General features: G+C 41.3%; 1 protein-coding gene across 1 annotated transcript in view; it reads right to left on the bottom strand.

Moving 5' to 3' along the window:
- hdac5 (histone deacetylase 5) overlaps window positions 1-18,526 on the bottom strand; it is a 32,104-nt gene that overhangs the window by 5,507 nt on the left and 8,071 nt on the right. The window contains exons 3-24 of the mRNA XM_022747979.1: window positions 16,396-16,625; window positions 16,104-16,248; window positions 15,878-15,983; window positions 14,512-14,645; window positions 11,773-11,904; window positions 11,464-11,573; window positions 9,974-9,976; window positions 9,428-9,544; window positions 8,674-8,789; window positions 8,391-8,470; window positions 8,038-8,231; window positions 7,807-7,925; window positions 7,623-7,687; window positions 7,477-7,589; window positions 5,089-5,200; window positions 3,845-3,978; window positions 3,298-3,418; window positions 2,959-3,008; window positions 2,765-2,872; window positions 2,609-2,664; window positions 2,358-2,445; window positions 1,290-1,409 (exon numbers count right to left, since the gene is read on the bottom strand). Coding sequence (XP_022603700.1) covers window positions 1,290-1,409; window positions 2,358-2,445; window positions 2,609-2,664; window positions 2,765-2,872; window positions 2,959-3,008; window positions 3,298-3,418; window positions 3,845-3,978; window positions 5,089-5,200; window positions 7,477-7,589; window positions 7,623-7,687; window positions 7,807-7,925; window positions 8,038-8,231; window positions 8,391-8,470; window positions 8,674-8,789; window positions 9,428-9,544; window positions 9,974-9,976; window positions 11,464-11,573; window positions 11,773-11,904; window positions 14,512-14,645; window positions 15,878-15,983; window positions 16,104-16,248; window positions 16,396-16,625 — 2,453 coding nt within the window. The remainder of the gene's footprint in view (window positions 1-1,289; window positions 1,410-2,357; window positions 2,446-2,608; window positions 2,665-2,764; window positions 2,873-2,958; window positions 3,009-3,297; window positions 3,419-3,844; window positions 3,979-5,088; window positions 5,201-7,476; window positions 7,590-7,622; window positions 7,688-7,806; window positions 7,926-8,037; window positions 8,232-8,390; window positions 8,471-8,673; window positions 8,790-9,427; window positions 9,545-9,973; window positions 9,977-11,463; window positions 11,574-11,772; window positions 11,905-14,511; window positions 14,646-15,877; window positions 15,984-16,103; window positions 16,249-16,395; window positions 16,626-18,526) is intronic.

The raw sequence follows: 18,526 nt of genomic DNA on the forward strand, positions 1-18,526 counted from the left end.
TTGAAACAAACACCAATATTTTTAATTAGACTTAGTTGGTTAATGGTAGCATGCAGTGACAGATCAAGTCACTAGATGGCGCACATGTGACATCACAGCAGCCACATCACTTCAATGTCAATGTCAAAAAGCTTAATAAATTATTAATTATTGGAAATAAGCACATGAATTAGTTTTTACTTTTGAAGACTTTTAATATTACTTAATAATTAATTAATTAATTAAGTCAGTTGAAAGTGTTCGTTCCTAATGAGCACTGCAGTACACACTCTCTACAATAAATTCCTCCTGATCCTGTTTTTATCCAATACAAGTAGATGGTTGTAAACAGGGTGCAGGAGACTGTGCACTAAAACCAATAAAATAAACAAGCTCATCTGGTCCAGTCCAGTACATGGCAAGCATTTAAGCATTAAGCAGAAAAGCAGAATTGGACCAAATCAAGACAACATCTTAATCTGTTTATGAAAAACAGGAATATGAATGTACAGCCAGCATTTATGTTGAATTTAGATGTTTAAATTTAAATCTTTTTTTTTTTCTCTCCAAAGGTTGTTTTGTTTTCTAGAGGATCTTTCTGCTTCATGAGAAAAGACACAGATGAAGTCAGCAGCCAAGCTGAGCTGTTGGATGTTTACACATACAGGAAGGATGCACACTTGTGTGAACAAAGAAGAAGAAACACACAAAGACAAATAGGTGAAACGTGATGCAGAGGAGGATTATCAACGGGAGAAGGGGAAGCAGCACTCAAAGCACATTTTCACACTGTTTCACTACTCGACAGTTGGTGGTGGCAACGCCCCAAGAAATGGAGCAATGCACCAGTAAAAGGAGGAAAGAACTCATAGTCGATTTAGAGAATCCATGTTTTAAAAATCTGTTTTAATAATGTTTGATGAGGAGGGAAATGCATTTGTCAGGCAATAAGGATACACGCAGTGCGTTTTTGGTTAGTAAGACATGCTGAATCTAAGCATTCCTGTAGATACACATTTTAAACACACTGACGGTAAGGTCACCACTGCTCAGGTTTTTAATGAATTTCAGTCTCATGTCCACTGTGTATTCACACATTCCAGTGTTTTTTCTTCTAATATAAGACTTTACTGATACCCTGGGGAGAAAATGCACCATACAGCTACGGTGTAGATGTCTCCAGTGGGTGCACAATGATGACAGGAAACACTAGTGTTGTAGTTAAATACATCAGAAAGTGAGACGACTCTGGTTCAACTATTCCTGAATCCTCACCTCTACTTTGTGTGTGTGTGTGTGTGTGTGTGTACCTCTTCAGGAGCTCCACTGCCAGGAAAGAAGTTTCCATTATCGTACCGATGGAGAGAGATGTAGAGGACGTTGGGGTCACTGTAGAAGGCCTGCTGGGTGCCGTTGCCATGGTGAATGTCCTGCAGTGCCAGGTCACAGTGCCATCAGAGAGAAGGTCAGTGGGATATTATGATACAGACACACTGAACACACACAGTCTGCTCAACATTTTATCCAGATTAGTCCTGCTTGCCTGCATAAAGGCCTGGTCAGAATTTTCAGCTCTTAAAATTAAGTTTGAATGAATATGAATGAATAAAAATGAAGGCAGCGTGGTTGAGGATATGAATCATTTGGCCGGTAAATTACACTTTGTAGATCGAAATGACTAATTTTTCTAGCCTACAGAGTTTTAAAGGTCCCATGTTACATTTTTCCTGTGTTTTATTTGAAGTGTTGATCCATAAGAAAATATATTTGTGGTGTTAATAACCAAAAACCATCTCCATCTACTTTTACATCTTCTCTCTAAGGCTTGTCTCTGTTGCTCTAGTAAGAACAGGTCAGTGAGCCAATCAGAAGAGAAGAGGCTCTGAGCCTCTCTTCTGAGTGGCTGACATTTTTCTGAGTGATTGAATTAAAATAAAACAGATTTCAGGTAAACACTCGGAGAAACTAAATCCTGCAAGGTTGGATAGTGGGTCCGGGTGGGGTATGGCTGAGGACAGTGACTGCTTTGTTGTGACATCACAAAGTTACAAAAATCCTGACAGCTCGTTTTAAGGCTCAATTTCTGACAGGCTGTGTGCATTTCTCTGTGGACTAAGCGCTTTGATACTTTCATATTATTAATATAGAACGTAGACCTGCTTTATAATCAGAAAAGACATGGAAATCTAGCTTTATACAACTGGCTAATTTTATTATTTTATACATAGTGATTTTAATTTCACTATTTATGAGTAAATCTCTGTGTTCTTGCCAAATAAATATTGTCAATATTTTCTCATCAAATATCTGGTGACAATGCTGACAGATTGTGTGTGTGTGTGTGTGTGTGTGTGTGTGAGTGTATCAGTGCTTCTCACCCAATCCACAATGAGGATCTTGCCCACTCCCAGTTTCTGTTGCAGCAGCTTTGCAGTGATAGCTACTGAATTGAAGAAACAAAAGCCCCTGTTCACACACACACCCACACACAAACACACCCCCACACACACACACACCCACGCACACACACGCATACATACAAAAAAAGGGTACAAACTGTAAGTCAACATGAAGATGTGAAGTAGAGAAATATCTAGTTGTGTAACAGTAATGTTGTGGGTGAGCTTACATGGCAGTGGATTCCTCAGCGTGGTGACCTGGTGGACGCACCACTGCGAAGCCGTTCTGGTGCAAAAACAAACACAGTGTGAAGGACAGGTCTCACAAAAGTTTATGTTCAGTGTGTGTTTGTGTGTACACACTTGTGAATATCTCCGTGTGTTACCTTCAGCTCCCCTGCCGCCACTCTGAAGGCCAGCTCGATGACCGAGCCAACCGCCATGCGAACCGCTGCTGATGAGTGCATTTCATTCCACACTGTGTCACTGTCCACCTGCAGGGGGCAGCACAGAGCTCAGTCCAGGGTTTCAACTCTGAGAGATAAAACAGTATCAGATACTGACAGAAAGGTTGTCTCACCCCTATTCCTCCACAGGGAAGAACGGCGTACATCTTCTGGCTGATTGGACCTGAAACAACCAATCAGCAGAGGTTACAGGAACTGTATTGTGTGAGCATCAGGATGCATTACAGAGAAACCACAGAGTTCATATTAGCATGTACACACGTGCATAAAAAATACCTAGACAGACAGACAGACAGACAGACAGACAGACAGACAGACAGACAGACAGACAGACAGACAGACAGACAGACAGACAGACAGAGAGACAGAGAGACAGAGAGACAGAGAGACAGACAGAGAGACAGAGAGACAGACAGACAGACAGACAGACAGACAGACAGACAGACAGTTACCCAGCAGTTTCTTGTGGTCCAGTTTGTGTCGATTGAGCGGACTGGTTCCATAGAGCAGAGTGTGAAACTCTGAATGAACAGACTGGATCTCATCCAGAGACGCTTTACGCCCACGAATCCTCTGCTCACACACAGACAGAGACAGACTGAGTAAAGTTTTTGCATTTTTAATTTGCACATTAGAAAAAAAACAATAATACAAGGGATATTTAGCAATTGCCTGTTGTCATAAAAAAGCTTCTATACATGAGATGGAAAATCCAGAAATGATGCATTTACAGCAACTGATGATAATAAACTGCCATGAGGGCTTTAACCGCACACTTGGGAGGTGAACATAAGCAGTGTATAGCAATGCATGCTGGGATATCACACAACATTGTGGGTTTAAGGCTTAATGTTACAATTAGCCTTAGGGGTTTCTGGGGTTAGGGTAAGGGGCTTGGGTTGTCAACATATGTCCTCACAAAGATAGAGGTACAAATGTTTGGGTGTTTGAGTGTGTTTGTGTGTGTGTGTGTGTGTGTGTGTGTGTGTGTGTGTGTACCTCGCAGCGGCCCAGCAGGCCCGTCTCCTGCAGTCTGGACCAGATGCTCTGCACTCTCCCAGCATGCTCTGGGTGGATGTGAGCATTGCCACACACACACTGATGCTTCAACATCAGACTGTCATACACAAGCCCTGGAGTAACAGAGAGAGAGAGAGACAGAATAGCACCTCAAATAAAAGCTTTTACTCCAATAACAGCTGAAGTGTGGACTTTAAAAAGAAGTTGGGTAGAGATGGAGGACGCATAAAAAAATAGAGAAAAGAAAATTTCATTCCTGAGTATAACCCAGTCCCATCCAGTCCCCTGGCAACCTCCAAAGGACAACTGATACGGCTAATCAACAGAGGATGAAACATATTTATTCATATAATGATAAACTATCCAAATATTCACAGCTTTTATTACCCCAGCACAACAACAAATGTGTGTTAATGATCCTCCATGATGTTATTGTATTTTGTAGTAACAAATAAACTCCACAAGATGTCAGTAGCTCCAAGTGAAAGGTGTGTGATACATGCAGGACATTGAATTTACCACTGTACTTAAGGCAGACATAGTTTAATAAGACGTATATATGGCTAATGTGACTTGAAAATTAAGATCCCAACAATCAGATCCCTACATCCGGTCAGCTGGAAACTCAGCCTCATCAAACAGGATCATTCACACCCTTTTATTACTTCATACCTCCTGTCATACAGGTTGTTGGTTAAGACAAAAGCCTCATTAACAACTGCCACAAATAACATGCAGTTGAAGATTTGGACACTGTACATATTTTGCACTTTGCTACTTTAGCCTTAAATACCATATTCATCTTTTTACTCCATGTGCACTCTGTGGTTTTTACTTGTGAGACACAGCAACAACAAATTTATTTTGCAACAATCTCAGAAGCTTTTAAAGTGAAACAAATACAGGAAATGTTAAGTTAATATTTACAGAGAACAGCAACAACACAACAAAAAAAACATAAACAGGAAGTGATAACACATCACAATAATGAGGGATCTTAGTTGAACATGTTTAAATGTTATAAAACAGGAAACACAGCTTTAAAATTGATGGTATTTCATTCAGTTCACTTAGTTTGTCTGAACGGTCAGCCAACGGAGAGTCAGATCTCTGTTGCTAAGCAACAAGCATTGTAGCTTACAGTAGGTGGACTGACACCAGTGATGTCAAACTCTCATTCAGTCACAAACAGATGTGCACACACACACAAAAAAAATACTGACCAGTAGTAAAGAGGTGTTTGATGGGATTGACCGTGGTTGCAGGGGAGGACTGCGCTCTTCCCAGAGGTCTGTGGGGCAGGGAGGACTGGAATACACCCAACTGCTGCAAGGGCTGATGGGAAGGGTAAAGAGAGACAAGAGGAGGAGAGACAGTTAGGAGTCACAGCAGAGGGATGAATCAGAGAGCAGTCCCTTCTCTGCAGTGATGGAGTGTGTGTGTGTGTGTGTGCGTGCGTGTAGAATAGTTTAACACCAACAGTGCTCCCGTCTCTCTCCCTGTCATCACACCCACACACACAGTGTAATCATTATAATGATAAATATCATTCATAAAAATCAGTAAGAAAAGGTGCTTCATAGATTAAAACTGATGATGATTGATTGATTGATTGATTGATTGATTGATTCAACTGCTGCACTTTTCATAATGATGACAATGGCTATTTCCTGACACTTTGACTGACAGTCCTGATCACCAGCCTCCACAGTGGTGTATGTAGGTGTGTGTGTGTGTGTGTGTGTGTGTGTGTGTGTGTGTGTGTGTGTGTGTGTTTGTGTGTGGTTCCTTTATGTCTGTATATCTACAAGTGTGTGTGTTTTAGTGTCCACCCACACATGATGAGTCACTCAGTTTGCAGCAGGGAGCACAGCAACACTCCCCATATATAGACTCTACACAACATGTGTGGCTGCTGTGCTTTAATACCACACACACACACACATACACACACAGCAGTGAGTCCAGTGGTTGAGTCACCGGCTGGTGATGTCACTGCAACGTCAACAATTGTGTGTGTGAGGTGTGTCAAGTCTCTCTTAGGTTTCTCCAGATACCACAGCGTGTGCGTGTGTATGTGTGTGTGTGTGTGTGTGTGTGTGTGTGTGTGTATTCCCATTGTGAAAGTGGTCTCAGACTTTTGGACACCGCAGTATATACATATAAATGAAGAGATATAAATTTAATGTGCAATTTTATATTCGAATCCTGCCCTTTCCTGTTTCTGTAAAATGTCAAAGCTTCTTTCGTCTTCTGATGACTCATCCTGTGCTTGTGTGTTTCTATCCAGTTAAATAGGATCGCACATTTTAGACCGATCCATTCAAACCTCCCCTCGAATACGAGCTGCTTTTTCCACAAATCACAGTGAACTCAGGTCAGAGGTGTGTATTGGTTGCAAAGAGGCTGAAGAAAAAAGATCAATGAAAAAATCTTTAAAGTTTGTAGGTTCAGGCTAAAGGATAATATAAAGTCCTGACACACATAAACAAAGTCCGGCTGCTGCTGCAGTCTGAGACTCAGGTTTTGAATGACTTAATAACCTTTCTAGCTAATTTGTCTTTCCTATCTATCAGCGTGTCTTGTATTGCACCTCGTCTTGCTGAACAAGCAACTAAACAAGTATGTTTTAAAAGAATTTTTTTTTTTTAATGTGCAAGTCAATTAAAAGTGAAGTGTTGGTTTGTTTTTGGTTTAGTGCCTCAGCAGTCCACATCTGAGGTTCACACACAGTACAGCATCACTATCTAAACTACATGCACACTGCCAACTGGTCAGAGCATCACACTGCCAGGCATTAGGTCTTGTCTGTGATTGGGAAAATACACTTGTCAAATTTTGGTAAATTAGAAACATGAACTTGTCAGTGAGAGCAGAAAACAGAAATGTTATATATGAGCTCACTCACAAGGAGCAGCTCAGGATTTCTATGTGTGAAAACTAGTGTGCAAAGGTGAAAAACACCTGCAGCCGCCTCAGGTTTGGGCTGAAGTAACGGGCCGACTGTTAGCTGCGATGAGTCAGATAGCTAATTCATAGCAAACATCTGCAGCACAGCAAACAAAGTGAGAGAGAGAGGGAAAACAGGCAGGAGGTTGGCTGATGATGCAATTGTATGATTCATCCCTCTGTGGGATGATGCTGCGTAACCAGGGTCCTGAGTTTAAGACTAACTCTGGACCTTAAAGTGGTGATTCCCAACACTTTTCGTCTGACGTAGCCCCTCATCAGGGATCAGATGAGCTTGGGTGCCCTTTAATCGACCCAGCCATTATGCTCCAAATGTATTTAATCAAACTGATTTTAAAGTGGACGTTAAGTGACACTACAAAAGTGTTTCACTGTCATTATCATTTCAAATGTTTATTCATTACTTTACCTAACTATTCCAACCGGTTAAACATTTTTAACCTTTTATTTAACTACGTTCTTAGAATTATCTGCGTTTGACCTGCTCCAAAAAAAACACATTTACAAATTTGATAGGATTTTGATATTGCACATGCAAAATACTCCTGGCTGGGAATCATTGTCACGGAATATAAGTGGGTGTGGAGATACAGAGAAACGCTGTTGACAGTGTGACGTTCAGTCTTAACGTAGAAAAACACTGTTTTCACACAAACCTGCGAATAGCTCCCCCTCTCCTCTTCGTCGCCCTCCCTCAGCTGGATGACTTCTTCATCCTCTTCCTCTTCGTCCAGCTCACTCTCGGTACTCTCCCCTTTCACATGCATGCCCCCACGCTCATCCTCACCCTTCAAGTGCACACCAAGTCGCTCAGAGGAGGGTGTGCTGTCATCTGACCCCTCCTTCTGAAGTCTGATTAGGACAGAATTACAATAACGTTAAGATGTTTACATTTACATATACATAAAAAGATAAAGATGAAGATTAACCAATCATCAATACTGACAAATTGGTCATTAGAAATGCCACACCTGTGAGGGCCCACCCCTCCGTCATCTTCCTGCATGTCATTGGTCTCTGTTAGCTCCTCCTCTGTCTCCTCTGGGTGGGTGGGTGGTGGCCTTGGAAGATCAGTCCCCTTCGATAGCATCTATTCACACAAGGTAATGTTAGTATACGAAGGTGTGCACTTATAAATGTGCGTGTGTGTGTGTGTGTGTGTGTGTGTGTGTGTGTGTGTGTGTGTGTGTGAACATGTGAACCTTGTAGTGTTTTTCCAGGAAGTGCTGGTGTTGCTGTTGAACCACCAGCTGCTGAAGGGCCTGGGGGGACTGGGGCAAAGGTGCACTCTGGGTACGAGCCAGTGGGCGATGGCGAGGCAGCTTGTTGACTGCCCGCATGCCACTGGACACGCCTCTCTCTGCTGTAACCAATGGCGACTGGCTGTACATGGGGACTGAGTGGGTTGAGGGTAAAAGCAAAAAGACAATGAGTTTGACACGACACGTGAACACTGTCGTTATAATAGCAATGGACTTCAATGTACTGTACGGGTGTGTGTGTGTGTGTGTGTGTGTGTGTGTGTGTGTGTGTGTGTGTGTGTGTATGGGTATACCAGCTAGCATAGCCGTCTGTTGTCTGGCCTGCTCCAGTAGTAGTACATGTTGCAGTAACGAGGAATGGGCAGAGTGAGAGCTGGTCGTCTCGTCTCCACGTCGTGCAAAGAAACATTATCATATCTTTACAAGCTCCAAATAACAGACTTTCAAAACTGATTCAAATAAATTCTGTCTGGTTTCTCCATGTATGTAAATGACACTGTACATACATATATAACATGTAATACTGTAATATAATAATTACAGAATAATTAATTCATTTATGAACCATGGTAAAACTTACCTGCAGGTAGGGAGGATGTGGAGAGAAACTTCCCCGTCAGAGCTCCGCCGCCTCGCAATGATTGGATGGCTTGACGCTCGGCCTCCTGCTGGGTAGACAGCTTCTGGGGGGCCTGGAGCGGGAGGAGGCATTACCATGGTTATCGTACACTACACAATCACTTGGCCAAAGTGGTAACTGCAGGTCGTGGTCCCAGGTTGTAAAACTCGGTTATTAGATAATAAGTAAGTGAAATATGTGTAGAGTTCCTTGAATGATCATATTGTAAATATTACATCCGATATACTGAAATATATCCTGGAAGAGCGTTATGAAGATATTATTTACATGTCATTAGTATGTTCGAGAAAGACACTAATTAACATGCACCTGACTGAGTCATAAGGTCAGGGAAAACAGTTAACAGTTAACAGATAACTGAACCTCCAATTGACCAATTGCAAACCCCGAACAATTCAGTCAGCGTGCCCAGCTGACTAGTTTACCAACCACAGTAGTAACCAAGAGTTACGCCCAAGGAGCATATCATTAACTAACTATTAGTTTGTGCAGTCACAGGTTAAAAAAAAGCCCAGCTGTTCAGCTAACAAAATTCATAGTTATGGGCTATAAATGACAAAACGTGTATGTGTAGGTGTAGCAACAGTAACTCAGGGATATGGGGTTAGTGAATGGTCAGTTGTGCGGTATTGCTGCCCAGTGTCCACCTGTATGTTCTTATGTCGGTGTGTGTGTGCTGAGTAGACCAACCGTGATGTGTGTGTTCGCAGGGAGCCCCAGGGAAATATTTGGCAGCGAGGGCGAGGTGTAGAGACTCAGAGGACTCAATGTCCCATCAGCCCCCAGCGTTTGATGGAGAGATCTCAGCTGCAGACAGACAGACAGACAGACACAAGGGTAGACTGGTTAGTTTAGGCGTGTTGCTCTTTCGAATCTTAGGTTGCTATGACAACCATTTACTGTAAACACTGACGAACAGTATCTCTCTCAAATCAAGTCATTTCACTCTCTGAATCCTCTTTCTACAGCTGCTTGTATGTGTCTTTAATAACTATATAATAGGCCTATTGAACACATCTGCCAATGACCAGAACCATACAGCTGTTTTGAACCACTTCATGTTTATGCTCCACCTGCGCTTACTGGGAGTTGAGTCAACGTGGAAACACAAAAAACATGCCACTCCAAGACAACAACAACAACTGCACAATTCACTGCACTTAAAATAGCAATAAAAGGAATGCATTTGTACCAATCAAATTCAGTATGAGTCTTGTAAGCTTTGAAGGTTACTACTTGCTCACTTGACATAATTACAAGTAGCTGTCTTAAGTATTTGATACCATTGGCCCTAGTATTTTATCCACATTCAACACCATCCTAGTCAATGGTCGTGACCCATCCTCCTTCAAGCACAGCATCATTCTACCTTTAATCAAAAAAACATAAAAAACTACTTCCAACTGTGCTAACTTCCTGCCAATCTCAATTCATCTATGGTCCTGGAAAAAGTTTTCTTTTCACAACATATTCCTTGTTTTAGATCACAACAACATCAAGTCGAATTATAAATTACAGTCAGGTTTCATGATCTACCGCAGCAGTGAGTCAGCTCTGCTAAGACTAAGGCTCATTCTCACACCTGTATTAGTTATTCAGGGTAAGGCCTTAGAATGGTTTGTTTATTATCAACAAAATAGACCAGTTTCAGTTATGATTGATAATTTATAATACTGCTCAGCCACTATCTAGCATGGTTTACCCCCTGTTTAATTTTCATCTTATACGCTTCTGCTAGGATCTGTTTTTCTTAACACACATCATTGCTACACTGGTGACATGCAGCTATATTTCCCCTTAAAACCAAGCAAAACATATGCCCTTCAGTCTTGGATGTTAACTGCTGAACAAAACTTTTTTCCTGTTTCCTTGAGCCTCAGTCTTCAAACGTCCATACGTAAATTTATAAATTTATAAACTCTGTCATTACTGGCAGATTTTCTTCATTTGGTCTATTGGCAAAATAATGCCCATGCAAATAGACACAAACAAATGAAGAAAAAGCATCATCACCAATTTGAGCACACAACCAAGTATACATTGTACTGCACAAACAGGAATCATAAACAAATATAGAAACCTGCAGCAAGAACATAAAACAAAACCAGATACAGAACCGTGATGCAAAATAGTAAAACACAACCACAGAAACGCATTGACAAAAAAGAAAAGATAACTAAATACAGAAATGCTGCAAGTCACACTGAACACAACCGAAAAGAGTTACACATCCCCTTATAAATTAGTCCTCGTTACCATTACATGTTCTCAAATTAAGTCCAAAGGTGACCAAGCATTTTCCATTGCTGCTTTCAGACTGTGGAACAGTTTCTCTCACTGTCAGGTCTATCACCACTTTTAAATCCTTATGATACCCATAAAACCCACCTTTTTAAACTAACCTTCGTCTCTCCTTGATTATTAATAAAACTATGAAATTGCTTCAATTTGTCTGACACAATTATTCATCTATTATTTTCTGTTCTGTTTTGATGTATCTTAAATTTCTCTGTAAAGCACTTTGATCCTCACTTGTTTTTAAATGTGCACCACAAATAAACTGACTTGACTTTTCTTAAACCACAGTGAACTGTAGGTGGCGAACTCGAGCTGTGTGTGCAGTGTGAGGAGATGAATGGATGACTGTGAAAATGAAACCAGCCCCTGTATGAGTCAGTGGTTATAACTTCTTTCAAAATAAAATGTCTGTGTGGTTGTGTGTATACCTCAGTCTGTATGTTAGGGACAGATCCTGTGTTGCCATTGGCGATGGCTGTATTGGAACTGTTGGGACTGCTGGGACCTGAACCTGGAGCGCTATTACAGAGAGAGGAGACTGTTCGAGGGACACAAACACATACAGAGAGAGAGAGAGAGAGAGAGAGAGAGAGAGAGAGAGAGAGAGAGAGAGGGAGAGAGAGAGAGAATGAGAGGAAGTCATCCTCAAGTTAATTAATACTAATTTATTGAGAGTGAGATCATGTGTTAAATGCCTGTTTTGAGCAGACACTTGTTGTGTATTCATGTGTGTTCACCTGATATCTCTATGGCTCTCTTCTTAAAGGTGCTGATGACAGTTCCATCCTTCCTGCGGAGAAGTGGAGAGCTCCGCCTCTCTGCCACCTTCTGCTTCAACCGCGAACGCACCTTCAGGTTAGGCTCGGAGACTGGACGAGAGACACACAAAAAAGAAAAAAATAATAAGCTTGGAGTTAAAAAAAAATCAATGATCATTTGAACCCTACTGTGTTATATTACAGTCTGTTTTCTCTGTATTTGAGATTTTTATCTTGTCATTTTTATTTCTAATTGTCTTATAATAAGCATTGTTGTATCTCTTGTGTTGTATGTTTTATTGTGAAGTGCAGTGTTTTGTTTGGCAGCGTATTTAATGGAGGTATATAAGGTGGCTAGTGATTTGCCAGCAGCAGACTGCTGTAATCCTACATCACTTGTTGGCTGGCTGCACATATTGGCTGGCTAGTTTGATTGCTGGATGAGCAGTGACAGCAGGTGTATTTTAAGGTAGCTTTGGTCTAAAAGTCAAGGTGACGAGCAAGGAGCAGGAAGAGGAAAAAGCATCCTGGTTTTATGGTGCTTTAACAGTATCTGAATCCAGGAAAACCTGATTACTGTTTGAAAATGTGGCACCAGGGCAGTTACTGACAGATCTAACTGAGCAACACTTGGACATGGACATGAAGGAACTGTGCACAAGTGGTATGAATGGTAAAATTTTAAATGTATGCTATAAATCCATCCATTTTCATTATCATGTGTAAGACTGCAGGGGCCTGGACACAGTATCCTAGGACATACTGTATTAGAGGATATTTACTGAGCATGACATCGCAATTTCTCATTTTAGCAAGGTAATTATGAAGAAGACGAACTGCAGATGTAAATAAGTCTAACTGCAGTTCATCTGATTTGCATAAGTGCTGCTTAATAACACCTGATGGTTGGCTGTTTTGATATGTGCATGTCTGGAAAACAGTGAGGTGCAAAAGAAAAAAGTGCTTCCTGCTGCAGAACTTGGACCACTGGTTGAAAAGAAGACACTTCTGGAACTTCAAGAAAGATACGGTCTATGCTGTGTGTGTGGAAATATTATTTAATAAGATGATGTTGTCAGTTCAACAAAAAGATCGGTGATTAAACGAAGATCTTTGGTAAAACCTTTAAGTTTCTTTAACTAGATACTTACTGTAAAAAGATAAAATATAATATAATGGGCTTGCTAATACAATGAGCTGCTAAGTGAGGAAAAATAAATATTCAAGCAGGAGGCCATTGCGAGAAACAGGTAAATAGCATGTTAATAGCATGTCAAACTAACTAACTTATCACCTGCAACAATAACCAAGATTTAGCATATAATAACCCATCACTAACTGCTACGTTAGCTTGTGGAAATACAGGTTCATTTGAAAAAAGTCCCTTTCATTGACTAATACATTCAATGTGTAGCTGTGTGGAGGCAAGTTCCAGATGCTATCAGAGTTTTGGTTAACGTTAGCGATTCTGTCCTGCTCCTTATTGGATTAGGGAAAGTTTAGTACAGTACAGTCATCATTACCAGAGTGTTAATTACTCATCTTAAAAGCCTTGACATTCCTCATCTTGATGTTTTAAAAATATACTGTTTAAGAACAGGAGCATGAACAAGTGTGCAAGATAAGCTGCAAAATGGATGGTTTTGTTGGCGGAAAATAACAAACGTATTAACAAAATAACTAACTAAAGCAATCAGCTAACATTTTCCTTTTCATAAATGCTAGGGCTAACTAGCTCTAAACTGCAACACAAGAAAAATGCTGTCTCTTTATTTCCATTTATTCTACATGGGAAATAGTCTTTGTCCCCGATTGTAGCCATCAAGCACATGTTTAAGACACATCATGTCTCATTTTTGTTTTAAGACAAACCAACTTGAAACATTAAAAAGTCAACCTTACCTGGCGTTTTAAACTAACTCATGGAGCTAACCTTAGCTCAACTAGCTAGCTAGCTAGCTGCAGCAGATAAAGTTTCAGAAATCTGCTTTTGTCCATCTCTGTTTGAAATCAAGGAACCTCTTAATCAAGTTTCCATTGCAAATTTGGGCAATTTTAACTGGTTTTCCAGAAAATTGTAGTGGATATCTCCAACCATTACAATTATGCTAACATTAGGAGATGGGCATATTGAGATAAACATTTTTGCAATATTTCAACTTTACAAGAAATTAATTAATTTCCAGTCTCTCAATTTTTTTCATCTGCAAACTGAAAATGCGCAACAGCAAGTTGATGGAAACATACTGTTTCAAAAATGAGTTTGCATTTTTATTATATTTCTTCCACCATCATCAGTGTAATCTGCATATGCTAAATAGGAACGGAAAGCTTGACAGACATCGTAGTAGTAACAGTCAGTAATAGTCAGTGAATATTTCTGTGGGGACGGAACCAGGTCCACATCCTGACCTCTGACCTCTGACCTCAAATGATCAGATAAAATGCTTTCACATAGTTTCAGGTACGTCTGGAACAGTGTATGTGTGTTTTATCACTAGGTTTGGGCTACCTCCTTACTGGTGAGTCAGACTGAGTCATCAAAGCAGGTACACACACACACACACACACACAAATATATATATATATATGAACACACCACCGTCCACACTCTACCCCCGCATTGTCTTTCATCAAACTATGACAAGTGACAATCTTACACACACACATCCTCCCTCTGTCTTTGTGTGTGTCTGTGCCTCAGTCTGTGTCTCCTACCTGTCTTGCGGAGTGGGAAATCATCTTTGCTCTCATAGTTCCCCAGCAGTGGGGGCAGTTTGTAGGAGGGAGGAGTTCCTGGTGTGTTACTCTGCGGAGGAGAGCTCTGCTCCAGAGAGGTGTGCTGGGCTCCCCTGCAGACACACAAACACAAGGAGAAAGCCAATTAGCTGGCTGGTAAAACCGTTTCACAATATTAAGTGATTAAGTGCTGCACTAAACGTTTTCTGGCAACCCGCTTAGTAAACCTCTGCTTCATTTAGTCATGTATTACAACTGAACATTGTTGAAAGATGGATTTAGGGAAAAATATTCTCGAGGACTGACACCAAAACCTGACATTTTTTTATGTTTCAGATCAGTGAAATTTTTCCAGCTGTTGTTGGGACTGGTATGACATCATCCCATCCATAGCCCTTTTCAGGGCCCTTTACTTTACATTCATGTATCTCTTAATGTGATACCTCCCTGTCATTCAGACAGAGGTGATACAATGGTGTGCTGCATATTCTCAGTTTCATCCATGTATTTAGAATGAATTAAAATGAAAAATAGAAGGAGAAAAATATTTCTTAATAGATTGAGAGAAGAATCTCCTTGACAACTTATTTTGATTAGAGCTATGGATGGCGGATGGGAGATATGCCTTCAAATCAATATCACGATTACTTCAAACTTTTACCTTGATTAATTAACAATTATTTTGGTGCCCATCAGTCTCTCACTCCGTTTGAGCCATCCACTCTTCATATTCAGCAATGTGATTTTGTCCCAAGTGATTGAACAAACTGGTGTTGTTACATTTGGTCACTGAAATTGTTTTTCTGAAGTGTTCGTATTTGACTTTTTGTTAAGTGTTGCGTTCCGTGTTTTGTGAAGTCACTGTGACCTTTGACCTTTGACCACCAAAATCAAATCAGTTCATCCTCGAGTCCATGCGAATGTTTGTGCCAAATTTGAAGTAGTTCTGCAAAGGCATTACTGAGATATTGCATCCACAAGAATGGGACAGACAGACAACAGAAAAACCCCTGGACTTCAGGATGAGGGAATTGGAAGTGCTAAAATGCTAACTAATTTCTGGGTTTTAGGACTCATTCCTGCAGCACTCTGTAAGGGTTAAGACCTACTTTTTTTTTTTGCCCAGCTGGTGCATTCTGCAGACTTAGAAATAAGTTGGACAGAACAACTTACATGCACCAGCAAAATGACTGGGAATGCAGCCTACGTTTACATTAGGATGACAAAGACACAATTCCCAGAATAAAGTTGAGGAATTTAGTTTGAGACTGACTGAAAATGTAATGTTACAGTGATGTGACTGATCTGTCCAGAGACAGGTAGGTGGACCTCTCAGAATCCTCACCAGCACTTTGGGGAGAAGGAATGGTTCAGTCCACCAGGACCAGGCTCTTTCTTACTGAGAAGGAACTCCTGGAGCTTCAGCTTCACCTCAGTACTGGCAATGGCACCTGCCAAAACACACACACATGCAAGACAACAATCAGCAAAACACTCCACACTTGCTTGCAGACAAAGAGCAAACGTGTGGATAGCAGGGTGGTGATATCAGCAGCAGTGGTGTAACCTACTCTCTTTTCCTTTCTCCTTGTTCCTCAGCAGCAGCAGTTGTTGCTCCAGCCTCTGTTTCTCCTGCTCTTCATGTCTTTGTTGCTCCAGTTTCCTCTTCTGTTCCAGCTCCTGCTGCCGCTTTGCTGCCAGCAGCTCCTGTTGTTGCTTAAACACAGACACAACACACACATTTTACTGGATGACTCATGGGATGATTAACTCACCAACGAATTAGAGATGAAAGTCACTTTTAAAGGTTGCTGTCCTGTCGAGTGGCTCATACTGTAGGTTAACCCTAACCTGGCTATCTACCTTCAGGTGCTCCTGCAGCTGGACTTCATGTTGTCTTGTTAGCACTTCGTGTTTTTTCTGGAACTCTGCAAACAGCAGCTGTTTCTGGAGCTCCTGCTGCTGTTTGAGAAGCACCAGTTCCTGCTGGAGCTGCTGCTCTCTCAGGGTCGTGTCCACCGCCGCCGCACCCCCAGACAGAGACCCCACCCTGGGTTCTGTCCGCAGGTCCACAGGGCTTCCTCCTCCACCTCCTCCTCCTGGGCCTTCTCCTGGACCCCCACCTGGAAAAGCACCAACGGACAAGAGGTCCTGACTCAACTGCTGATTTTGTTGTATTTGTGCATCTTTCTGTCAGTCTGCTGAATGTTCTGTATTTTGAATTTCTGACTGACGTAAATCATGTCCTTTTTGTTTAGTACATTCTTTTGTTTGCCCCTGCTCACTTCTCCCAGGCCATGTTCTTCCCTTTGTCTCCTCACACCTGCCAATCTCCATCCGTCCATTCCCCGGCTTTTTCCCTGTCCCCATATCTGTCTGCTCACCTGCTTTCCATTTTCACCTGAGCTTCCCCACCCACTCACATACCTGTTCCCAGTTTCCTCATCACTTCAGCCAGTATTTAAATATACTCTTTATTTATGTTCCTGTGTTTTTTCCTATGTGCCCTCTAGCTTCATTTAGTTACCTGTTGCCTGTATCTGCCTGCTTGTCCACTTGTCTTGAACTTCTCAAAGACCACCAAAATCCTCCGAAAGGACCTCCATCACACCTCAGAGCAACCCTAAAGACCAGGATATGCTTGGACTAGACTACAATGTGTCAGGCAATAATCATTTAAAATGAGGATTATGGCGCTCACTTCTTCATAGGCCATGATGCTCTGGGTTGTACACACAAAAAGTGTGACGAACAGAACAAGAGCCTGACTGAATTTCAAACAAGTGCGCTTGCTTGCTCGATTGTCAGGAAAACTACAAAATTTGTTGGACCAAGTCTGGACTTTAACAACAGAAAGGTGTGGGGAACAGGCTTTCAAGCACTTTGGTTGTAACACCTTGACGCCTTGACATCCCTTGGCCTCTTCAGTAGCTGAAGAACCATTTAAGAGAACCATAAAAACAACTTCAACTGAGACTCTGTAATATTTGCTGAACAGAAGCTGCTGTAGAAACAAGTGACAAAATAATTTCAATAAAATGATAACTGCTAAAATGTTGTGCAACTGTAGCACAAGTACAGTCACAGAGACAGCAAGTCGACTCAGTGACCCCATAATAGCTATTTTAAGTTTGATAACATTAGGTAACATTAGCCACCATATGCAAGTGATCATCCATCTAGTAATGCCAAGGTGCTATCAGTGGGTGAATCTGAAACTGAACTACAAATCTAAACCTATGTGGGTATCTACAGTGGGTCTCCCATTGACTCTTTGTATCGAGCATAAATTCAGCTTAAAACAGTACTTAGCATAAAAGCAAAATAAATAAATAAATGGTCAAAATTTATGCAGGAGAACCAGAGATATCTTTTTATTTTATTCATTCTTCTTTTTCAAAACCTGGTGTCTATATTAGCCACAGTGCAACTTGACCGCCAACAGTTCACTCTGAGTTTGGGGTGTGTTATGCTAGTAGCAGCTAGTGTAGCCTGGAGCTACTAGCCTCAAGCAGAGATAAGGAGCAGGCTACAGATATCTGGTAAGCTCAGTTCTTTCTAACTCTACACCCACAGATATTTTCACTTTCAAATTTGTAGACCTTTGTCCCAACCAACACTGACTCATCTGACACCACCTTATCAGACTTCATGCAGCTCCCTGTGGAGCCACAAAAGGCTTTATACACTTTTTCACATAAGCAGCACTCCCCAACATCTGTAAACAGACTATAAACAGACTTCCCCTTGAAGACTCTGACTGGTGCCTCCTGCAAGACCTTTGTATCTGCTGCACAGAACGGAAGTTGACTGGAGGACTAATTATGTGTTCAATGAGTTCAAAAAGCTTTGATTGGTGTTGTGCATTCTTTGAAGAACTACTTTAAGTAACACCTGAACCCACCCAAGGACTCTTAAAATCCCCTTAAACCTCTTCCACATGCCACTGATCCACTTTTAGGAAGCATTTGACCCATTTATTCGAACCCCCTTT

Source organism: Seriola dumerili, unplaced genomic scaffold, assembly GCF_002260705.1.
Source record: "Seriola dumerili isolate Sdu_G_001 unplaced genomic scaffold, Sdu_1.0 BDQW01000113.1, whole genome shotgun sequence".
NCBI classification, from domain to species: Eukaryota; Metazoa; Chordata; class Actinopteri; order Carangiformes; family Carangidae; genus Seriola; species Seriola dumerili.